Source organism: Equus asinus, chromosome X, assembly GCF_041296235.1.
Source record: "Equus asinus isolate D_3611 breed Donkey chromosome X, EquAss-T2T_v2, whole genome shotgun sequence".
In the NCBI taxonomy this organism is placed as follows: Eukaryota; Metazoa; Chordata; class Mammalia; order Perissodactyla; family Equidae; genus Equus; species Equus asinus.
This window is the reverse complement of record NC_091820.1, coordinates 42,128,881-42,140,045: the sequence shown is the minus strand read 5'-3', so window position 1 is coordinate 42,140,045 and position 11,165 is coordinate 42,128,881. Positions and strand designations below refer to the sequence as shown.

Below are 11,165 nucleotides of genomic sequence, written 5' to 3'. Positions count from 1 at the left end.
TACAGTCCCACAGATCCCTGAGGCTCTATTATTATTTTTTTTTTGAGGAAGATTAGCACTGAGCTAACTGCTGCCAATCCTCCTCTTTTTGCTGAGGAAGGCTGGCCCTGAGCTAACATCCGTGCCCATCTTCCTCTACTTTGTATGTGGGACGCCTACCACAGCATGGCGTGCCAAGCAGTGCCATGTCTGCACCCGGCATCCAAACTGGTGAACCCTGGGACCACCGGGAAGCGGAACATGTGCACTTAACTGCTGCGCCACCGGGCCGGCCCTGTTTATTATTTTTTTAGTCTATTTTCTCTCTGTTGTTCAGACTGGGTAATTTCTATTGTTCTGTCTTGAAGTTCACTGATTCTTTCCTCTATCCCTTCCATTCTAATATTGAGGCCACACACTGAGTTTTTAACTTTTGGTTATTATATTTTTCAGTTCTAAAATTTCCATTTGGTTCTGCTTTGTATATTCTATTTCTTTGTTAAAACTCCCTATTTCTCTGCTGAGACTTTCCAGTTTTTCATTTGTTTCAAGTGGGTTCATAATCGCTCACTGAAACACTTTTACGATGGCTGCTTTAAAATCCTTGTCAGGTAGTTTGAACATCCAATTCACTTAGTGTTCACATCTGTTGGTTGTCTTTTCTAATTAAAGTTGGGATTATCCTCGTTCTTGGTCTGAGTGATTTTTGATTGAAACCTGGACATTTTGGGTATTATGAAACTCTGGATCTTACCTTAATCTTCTGTTTTAGCAGGCCTCTTCTGACATCACTCTGGTGGGGGAAGGGAAGGCACTACCTTGTTACTGCCAGGTGGGGGTGGAAGTCCAGGTTCCCCACTCAACCTTGTTTGACACTGGTGGAGGGGGACGGTCTCCTTGTTACTGCTGGGTGTGGATGGGAGTTCTGGCTCCCCACTTGGCCTTCATTGATACCACCCTGGCTGGGAGGTATAGCGGTGCCTCATTATTGCTCCCAACATTGCTTCCACTGATAACCATGGGAGTGGTGGCCTTGCTACCACCGGGCAGTGGTGAAAGTCCTGACTCTCCACTAGGCCTCCTCTGACACCAACTCAGCAGGGAGGGGGAGTGAGGCCTCATTCTGCTGAAAGGGGGTGGAAGTCCAGGCTCCCCAGGGTGGTGGGAGTGTGGTGGGGAATTTGAGGTGCCTCATTATAGCCCGGTGAGGGTGGAAGTCTAGGCTCCTGATGGGTGTGGGAGTCTCGGCTTCTTCCAGAAGTCCTAAAACTATTCTGACAACTGAAGTTTTTATAATTGAGCCTGTCTGTACTTGGCTCCCTATCTCCCTTCAACCATTACTCTATATTTATTTTTGTCATCAATGTATTCAGACTTTAGTTGGATAATCTTTTTTTTTTTTCTGCTGAGGAAGATTTGCCCTGAGTGAACATCTTCCTCTATTCTGTATGTGGGTCACCAGCACAGCATGGCTGCTTATGAGTGGTGTAGGTCTGCATCCGGGAACTGAACCTGGGCTGCCAAAGTGGAAGGGTCCAAACTCAACCACTAGGCCACAAGGCCAGCTCCTGGATAATCTTTATGACACTGGTAAGTATAGGAAGAGCTGGTAAATTTTTTTGAATTTATTTTTGATCCTGATATAAAGGATAAGTACAGTTTTATTTATAAGACTAGATAAATCATGACTCTGTTATGTGACTTTTTATTATCTGTATAGGTTATATGGCATGAACATTATAATTGAACAATATATTCCTAAATGCTTCAGGTTAAGTATTTAGTTGTTTAAAAGGAAGTTAAATTTATTTTTCTGTAATTGAATGGATTTCTCCTTTGATATTAATTGATGGCACTTACGTATTAATATCACTTCAAATTATGCCCTAATTAGTCCATAACCTGATTCAGCATGATACACATTTTATATAATTTAAAAATATTTATTTACCTGTGCATATATTAGTCATATCAACTTGGTAAAGTCAAATTACTCTCCCCAGCTCCTAGTGTATTAACTTAGAATTATGAAACAAGAATCAGCACTAAGTGATATAAGGCTTAATTTTAGAATAAAGAAGGAGTGATGTAGCAATGTTGGGGATATATGCCCCACGTGAAAGGTGGATTAGGACTGCCTATGTGTTGGGCTTATAGGGAGGTTGCAGAGGGATAAAGAGGAAATGATTGGTAGAGCAGTGATTAATACATTTAGAACCCAGAATGTAAAAGCTAGAAAGGATTTTAGAAATTCCAACCTTCCAATTTTTTTGAGGTCTTTGAATCCATATTATGTGTCTGGCATTTTACCTACCTTATAGCATTTAATCATCAAAATAATGTAAAGTGGCTATATTTTCTTTTTCACAGATGAGAAAACTGAAGCTCAAATTAGACTAACTTGTTGAAGGTCACCCAGCTATCAAGTGGTAGAGTTAGGATTCGAACTTAGATCTGTACGATTCCACAGTTCATGCTCCTTTGGCTCAACTGCTCTGCTTTCCATATGGGTTTTCAGGTTCACTTTTCATAGAAATAATTATAAAATCATTTATCCCAACTCCCCATTTCTCTCTCCAGTGAAGTACCTAAACCTTGGAGGTTTCATACCTATTGTACATACATTTATTTGACAGTTTTTAAACTATATGAGACCTAAAAAATTACATAGTGATGTAAGGACTTATGTTACTGTATAAAAATTATCTCATGCTTCATGATAGAGTATGGATATCTATAGTCAGACTAGACATAGAGTTCTGGCTTAGAGGATAAGTAACTTTCCCAAGGTCATGCAGCCTGTACAGAGGAAAGAACTGAATTCAGGTCTGCCAGACTCCAACCTCACCCATGGCATCCAATTCTGCTGCTATTACCTACTAATGATTATGTGGTGGGAAAGAAGGTTTTGAGGGGTTGGGGGTCGGTAGCCTTATAATTCTTGGAAAGGGCCTGTCTGAGTCAAGAACCGCTAACTCCAGGAAGATGGCCAAATACTGGCAAAATTTCTATCTCTGCTTGTGCAAGTCTAAATGTGTGTGTGTTTTTTTGGCGGGGGAGATAGTGATGTCAAAATCTCCCAGGCTTTGAAGATCATCGCTTGTGACAAAGTTAACAATGCATGTGTTAATTTAGCTGTAGAAAATATTCAGCCTTCTATACCCAGTCATTCAAGTAATATGGAATACCATAAAGAATGGAAGAGGTGTTTCAGAGAAAGTAATTAAACATGAAACATAATCTATATAAAACCACAGTTTGTTAGTCTAGTTACTGGTCTCAGGGGAACAATTTAAAACTGTGTGTGTGTGTGTGTGCAAAATCCGTTGGGATTTTCATAGCTTCTCACTGAATACTGCTAGGATTACTGAGTCAGCACTGAATTGTCTTCCTTATAATTTGAAATCCAAGGTAAATATTTCTTGTCTATTGGTTATATTAGTGAAAATATACAAGAGTTCACGTTTATAAAGGAAACCTTATCTTATGTCCATTAATTCATACTTTCCTATCCCTGAAGACTGGAGGTGTGCCCTGTAACAGATCTGTTATACGAGACATATCTTATTCAATTTCTTTTGAAAAGAATAATGGGCCGAAAGCATATTTTCTTTTTCTCCCAATTATACTATGGATTGAAAGCCAGACTAGTGAGTTTTATTTGCACCTGAGACACGGCCAGAACAAGAATGTATTATTGTTGTCTAAGGCATGTTGTGGGGGATAGAAAAGGCTTTTCTGGGCTGCAAGCTGTGATGAGGATCTTAATTATGTCTTCTCTCAGGCCTGGCCACAAGGAGCCCCAACTCTTCCATGAAGGCCCCACTGAGGTCACAGCAATAGAAATCATCATTCTGGAGATCCCGCTTAACAATTTCTCGTCATTGCTTTTTCTTCTAATACTACAATTAAGTACTGATAAAACGCAAGTAACACGAAAATGGGGCCCCAAAGTGCCGCCAACAGACCTTCGGCGGTGGGGAGCCGTGGTCAGCGAGCCAGACCCCGGGGGCGCCTCTTCGTTCCCTCCGGCCGGGGGTCAGGAGGCCTCTCCCCGCTCACGGGCGACGCGAGGGAGGGGATCGCGGTCGGGAGCGCAGGCTTGGCCTAGGGCGGCGCCCGAGCCGCGGGGCACGGGGTCGCTGGCCGCTCCTCGCGGAGGCCATTATCTCCAGCGATACCAAAAGTGTGCGCCTTCTTCGCAGGGCGGAGGTCAGGGGCCGGGCGCCCCCTCCAGTCGACGAGACCCTTACCAGGCCGTGTGGGGCCCGGGCCCGCGGAGCGCCGGAGCCGCGGCCCCGGCCCACCTCCGAGCTCCTGGGCAGGCAAAGGCCGTCCATGGCGTCCTCGCTCACAGCTCGCGCCCGCCGCGGGCGGTGCCGGACCTCGCCCTTCGCCACCGCTCCCCTCCCCCTCCCGAGCCCGCCGCGGCTCCCGAGGTGACACGGCCCGGACCCTCCATTCTCTGCCCCAGTGTATTTAACTAGCACAACCTAACCGGCTACTCCCTCTCGGTGACAACCCTTCCCCCCCGACAGACGGGCCTAGCAGCCAACCACCGGCCGGAATTGGCGTGCGTCCCGCTCGCCGTCGGTGGCGGCCTCGGTGGGCGGGGCTCGGGCAGCTAGCAAGTTAAGTGGAGCCACGGCTGACGTGAGTCAACAAAGGTCACGTGAGGGGAGCGGGCCGCGCCGATTGGCGGCGCTGGCCGGGCGGGGAGGGGGGGTCACGGCGGCGGCGTGGGGTTCGCTGTGTGACACAATTACAACAACTTTGTGCTGGTGCCGGGGAAGTTTGTGTCTCCACCGAATCCCCCCCGTGTCCCCCAGCCCTGCGCGCTCCGGCCGTTCCCGCCGTCCCCGCCCGTGGCTGCTCCCCGCCCGCCCCCGCGATGTGACCCTACAGCCGAGCCGCCGCTGCTGCCGACCCGGGGGCTCCGCAGCCCCTGCCGCCGCCGCCTTCACTGCCGCCGCGTTGGGATTTTTCGTCGCTGCCGCTCGCGGCGGAGGAGGAGGCGGCGATAAAGTTGGTGTGCCGGTCCCGCGCGGAGATTGGGGGCGTCGTTGCGGGCCCCGGCCCGGGGGGGGTGTTGGCGTTGGAGTTGTGAATTCCCTGCGTTTCCATGAAATCCTGCGGAGTGTCGCTCGCTACCGCCGCCGCCGCCGCCGCTTTCGGTGATGAGGAAAAGAAAATGGCGGCGGGAAAAGCGAGCGGCGAGAGCGAGGAGGCGTCCCCCAGCCTGACAGCCGAGGAGAGGGAGGCGCTCGGCGGGCTGGACAGGTACGGGCCGCCGGCACCCGCCCGGTCGGCTCCGGACGGGCCGGCGCCGCTCGCCGGGGAGGCCCGAGCGCGGCTCGCCTCTGGCGGCGGCGGGGCGGGCAGCTCGGCTTGGCGCTCTCCGCGCCGGGGCCGCTGCCGGGGCCTCGGGCTCGGGCAGGGATGGGTCGCTAGCGTTGCCGGAGCGTTAACGAGCCGCGTGTGTCTCTCCCCACAGCCGCCTCTTCGGCTTCGTGAGGTTTCAGGAAGATGGCGCCAGGACGAAGGCCCTACTGGGCAAGGTAAGGCAGCTGCGGGCCGGAGCGCGGACGCGGGCTCGGCGGCCGGCGCCCGCTCGCCCCGGGCTCTGCGGCCCCGGGCCGGGCCGGCGCGCATTGTGGCGGCGGACGATGGCCGAGGGGCTTCCGGAAAACTATTTCCTGCCTCTGCTTCCCCCACGCCCGGCTCCCTCGCTCGCTGCCTTGCGAAATCGCCCTCTCCTCTTGTAGCTGGGGGAACAGAGACGGCAGCGCTTCGGGGCCGAGCTCCACCGGGTCGACAGAATCTCCTGTGATTTCCCGGCTTTTTGCGGGGAGACCGCGATCTCCTGGGTGCCTGTTTAAGGTCAAGGGATCGCACATGTGTGCACATTTACCCAAACGTCCGACGTACTTGTCTCCCGTGGTTTTTATTCTTTTCCTTCAGGCAGCCTCTTCGCGATGTCTACTGTTAACCCAACGTTTTGGGCTTTTTTGTGTCCCTGCTCCCGGAAGGGGGAAGTTGCCCGTAGTTTAGGGCGGCGAAGAGTTTGCATTGGGCTGTTGACATGCATCTCGATTGAGATGGGTTTTACCTGAAGTTAGGTGACTTGTTTACTTTTTGGGTCTTTCTGCTATAGAAATCCTGCAGTTATTTGTGAATGTGTTTTCTTTTTGAAGCCTCGTTCCCTCTGTGTCTGACAGGGGAGGCCAGGGGGGATTCGGGGTGTAGCCTCTGTTTATTTGTGTGGAAAGTTGTTGGCACTGTCATTTAGTTAAGTAATGGCTGCTCCTATCGGCCCAAGATGGCGGGACAGGGTGGGAGGAGAAAGTGAAGGGGGGGGTTTGGGGGAGGGAGGAGAGGTAAACATGGAAATAAATAGTAGCGATGAATAGCCTTCTCCTTCGGGGTGTGTAGCTCGATGGTGTTTCATACAAATTATCCAAGATTATTTGCATATAGAATTCTTGTACCTTTCTAAAGCTTGGAAGCAGCATTCATAAGCCTGGTAAATGCTTATCAACCTGTAGCACATTTAGTTACCCATCCGTAAGCTATTGAACAAAGGCTGTGGAGTCTCGATCTGTCTGCATCAGTTTGTGTCTCCTGACCAAAATCTGGTTGAAATGACGTTTGTATGCTTTCTCCTTAATTGGGACCGTGAAACTTGGAGTGCGTGCGATAGGTGTTGCATCCATTAGACATTTTCTTTTCTGGCTGAAATCAGTGGCTTTGCATTTGACACCTAGCTTTATTGTCGCAATTGAGAAGGAAGTTTGAAATGACTAAAGCCTAGCATTTTGTTCTTCAGTTGATTTTTTTTTAAATGACTTGTCCTGAATTTTTGTCTGTAGTCTGTAGTTTGTAGGACAGTCGCTAATTCCTTTTATCTGTAATTACACTTCTGTTTTTGTTTCAAAGTAACTAAGTATAAGGGGTTTCCACCGCGCATAACGACCAGAAAGCTGAGCAGAAATAATCCTTTTCAGTAAGCTTATAAGCCTTTAACCGATATAGATAACTTGAACTAAACTTTGACTATGTAGATATTAATTGCCTTCATTAAAATTATCCCTGGAAAAATGAGTAGTGACTAGCTCTGAAATGACTTAAGCATCAATGACTTAAACCTTGAAATTTTTTTCAATCTAAGTAAAGTATTTTATTTAAAGATACTTGACTGCTGTCAAAGTTGTCATTCCAAAGATTAAACAAAATATTTAAATTTAAGGAGCGTTATTTTATCTTGGAATGATTATTGCCGGCTTAATAGGGAGTTGGTAAAATTGTTTGCAGAGATAATTCATTTGTAAAAGTTTGGCCAAATCTATTGCTTTTGGTTATGGTAATAAAGAAGCAAATGGAATCTGATGTTTTATGTGGATGATACGTAAAATGCTAGTTGATGATTTCATGTCTCAGGATGATCATATTTAGATGGATTCAGAGTGGATGGTGCTTAACATTGGATTTCAGATTGTAATATTGAACCATGCAGTTATTATGTACTATTGAGTTTAAATTTTAAAGAATTGAGGATTTTCAAATACTTTTTTTGTGAAAGTGTGTGTTACTTTCTTGATGTTTGTGTACAGTAACAAAAATGAGAAACTTGAGAAGCTTTATTATATGTTTTGGGGAAGAATTAAGGCTTCATAAAATCCTGGGTAATTTGATAAACTACTAAGTGTTTTGTTGAGCTAAAGAAAAAAATTCTTCATTATTTCAAACTCAATGCCTGTGAGGTACTACCTATTTAGATCAAGACTCATTAACTTTCACGTTAAAATAGCACATTCTGGAGTATGTGCTTTCAACCTCATACCGTTCTTGGTTACATCCTTGTGAGCCTGAACATACCAGCGAAATGTGTAATGTAAAGCTTGACGTTATATAACGTCGCACCATGTGTTCGAATTGGGTTCTGAATAGAATGAATGAGCTAGAGTCCTGCTGTAAGAAGGATTGAATTATTTAGTTTCATCCATCTTTTGAACAGTCTTGGGAAACAGTATGTTTTTGTGGAATGTTGAGCTCTGTTGGTTTCAGAATTCTTATTCTCTGAAAGTCTTGAAAACAAGAGTTGGCTTTTCTTTGTTGGGGTAGGTTCATGCTACTTAGCTGAGGGCAGATAATGGAATTGAGTGACTTCCAGGATTCTCTTTTTAGCTACGATTTTTGTCATCCCCCCTCCCTCCCCCCCACAGATTTAGCATGGACCTTGTATAACTTTCTTTTCTTTCTGACAGAAACTTAGCTATTATTACTTGTTTTCAAAAATTATTATTCCTTTCTATATTTTTGGATCTTCTTTCAAGTTTTTTAATTCAAATTTGTAGGTTTTAAAAAAGATAACTCTTGACTTAAAAGCATCGGAGAGTTTAAAACATTTAATAAGGGTCTCTTACTTGCCCCTAAACTTACGTGTTCCTTTTCCAGGTGTGAGGATACTTTCTCCGGACTGCTAATTTCTGTTAGTCTTGGAATGTTTTTGTAAGATTCATTTATATTAGAGTCATTGAAAGAATTTTGGTTTGTACCATTGCCATTTGATATACAATGCTTGGGGTTTTGGATTAAAAAAATGAATTAGTAATACAGTACATTATTTTTGTAGTACTATCTTTAAAAAATCTTTAAAAGATTGTAAATAGCAAGTGGTTGCTTAATCAGAGTTCTTGAAATATAATATGATCTTGACTACTTTGCTCTTTAATGCTGACCATTAGTCTTTTGGTAACATAATAATTCAAGATTGTTATTTTTTAAATTACAGTGGAGTTACTGAAAGTAATTAAATGCAACATTTTAGCAGAAATTATGCTGACTTTTTTAGTACATTTTTGAAAATCTTTTGGGTTAATTTTGTTTTCAGTTGGATAAGGATTTGAGTTAAAGTATAATGTGTAGTAATATATAGCATTAATATAGTGAATATAAATACAGTAATACTATAAGGTATATTTATAAAAATAATATAATGCTAAAGGGCTGGGGACACTTATTCTCGTCAGGGAACTATTGCTAAAATACATAGTTGTTCATTTTGAAGTATCTTTATATCATTTTTAAGTTTGTCCTAAATACTCAGTTTTATTGGAACTCTTTTTTGTAATTATATTAATCAATAGAAAGATTATGTAGAATAGCTAGAAGAAGTTATGGATTTAAAAATGTATGTGCTTTTTTTTCTAGGAGATAATTAGTATTAAAATAGTTGGCATTTTTAAGTTTGTGGGTAATGAAAGTAGTTTAAGATCCATTAAAGCACGTATTTTCCTACATTTGGTTTGCTTGCATGTAGATGGTAGGGAAAAATTATTAGGTCAGCTCTAGAGGTGGCTTTTTTATACTCTAATATTTGGACGTTGATGTTTAAAATTATTATATGTGTTTTTTTAATTTGCTGTCACTTAAAGGGATATATTCATTTCCAGTGTTAAAGAAGGTTAGTGTTTAGATTACAAAAGTAACCACAGAATAATGTCTTGATTTGTGTTTGAAAATTAGATCTTTAATTTGATGCATTTTTTTTAAGTATGCTTTTTGGTGAGGAAAATTGGCTGTGAGCTAACATCTCTTGCCAATCTTCCTCTTTTTTTTTTTTTCTTCTTCTCCCCAAAGCCCCAGTACATAGTTGTATATCCTAGTTGTAGGTCCTTTTATGTGGGATACCGCCACAGCATGGCTTGATGAGTGAGTGGTGTGTAGGTCTGTGCCCAGGATCTGAACTGGCCAACTCCTGGCCTCCAAAGTTGAGCGCATGAACTTAAGCACTTGGCCCCAGGGCTGGCCGTAATTTGATGCATTTTAAAAAGTATTTTCTAGTTTGGAAAGTTGTCTTGTAAACAGTTATAGGTATTATTGTTTATCTGGACAAAGTCTCAGGCAGTTACTATACATTTCCTAAAATTTTAATGCATCCCTGGTAATAAAGCTCTGTAGTAAGAGATTACAGAAAATATTTGCATATCTGGGCACAAATTAGAACTGCAGGATTATGTAAACAGGCACTTTTCTAAGTTCTGACTTTATTTTTCACTGGATAGCTCTTTCCGTGGAATCACTTACTAATGGAAATGACTAGGGAACATTTGACTACCACCTCTAGATATTTTAGGTTATTAAGAAAAACTGCCTGAGAGATGAGTTTTTGTGACTTAGGTGGTAAAGTGGAGTGGCTGGCCACGCACTTTAAACCAAAGTGCAGGTTCAGTGCTTGGCTAACTACAGAAGAAAAAAAATCTTTTTCTGTCTTGACTATGTAACATTTAGTTTTTATTTATATAGTACCAGTATTATTTTGCAAATTTGAAGGGGTTTTTAAGTTTATCTTTACTTTGAAACTCATTGTGATGCTTTGAGCTCTTTGAAATTGATGTTAATGACTGATAACACTGTGAATTATTAATATTTTTGAAATGTGGTATCTAGAGAGCTAATTTATGTAACAAAAACACCACCAGATTGTCTAAGAGTTGAAATGGTGGTTAGGTTATTTAGGGCCCACGTGTATTTATTTGTAGACTAGTTAATTAATAGAGTTTATTTAATGAATGCATAATTGACAGTCTTATGTACTCATACTGAAGCTTCACATACACATATCAGTTTTCCATATTGGTTTGTAATTTGTCAACAGTAAAGTAGAGCAACAAGTATTTGAATGCAAGTCTTCTATGCAGGGAATATGAAGAAAACATAAATATCTCTTGTCTGCATTGAAAACTTACAGTTTCCTAAGAGGGATGAGATAAATATAAGGATGTCTAACACAGGAACATCAGTGACAGAAGAAAAGTATGAAGTATCCTGAAAGTTTATGATAAAGGTCAATTTAACAAGTTACATGTTAGAATGGCTTTTTTTTTTTTTGCCACCCCTAAAAACATTGATTAGCAAGTATGCACAAAAGCAGTCACAGGAACCTGTTGGTGAAGCTTGACAAAGTCCCAGCTCTTTGTCCTTGTAGACAGTCTAACAAGGACCTTGCTGGAAAGGTGCATTGGAGGCACATGTAGCAATATGTTAGCAGCGGTGGGCAAGAGCCCCAGAATACCTGGTCAGTGATGGAACATAGGGCTGAATGGGACTCCTGAGTACATGTGCACTCTGGAGGGGATTGCATCCTGGGTTTGCTGATTCTTAGACCCTCTTCACGCAGAGGTGGA

The 11,165-nt window shown here is 43.4% G+C and overlaps 1 protein-coding gene across 23 annotated transcripts in view; it reads left to right on the top strand.

Annotated features, from left to right (window-relative positions):
- Positions 1-4,707: 4,707 nt before the first annotated feature.
- KDM6A (lysine demethylase 6A) overlaps positions 4,708-11,165 on the top strand; it is a 213,771-nt gene continuing 207,313 nt past the window's right edge. For all 23 annotated transcript variants that reach the window (XM_070501720.1, XM_070501717.1, XM_070501719.1 and 20 more), the window contains exons 1-2: positions 4,708-5,259; positions 5,474-5,537. In XM_070501720.1, coding sequence (XP_070357821.1) covers positions 5,102-5,259; positions 5,474-5,537 — 222 coding nt within the window. In that variant the 5' untranslated portion in view covers positions 4,708-5,101. The remainder of the gene's footprint in view (positions 5,260-5,473; positions 5,538-11,165) is intronic.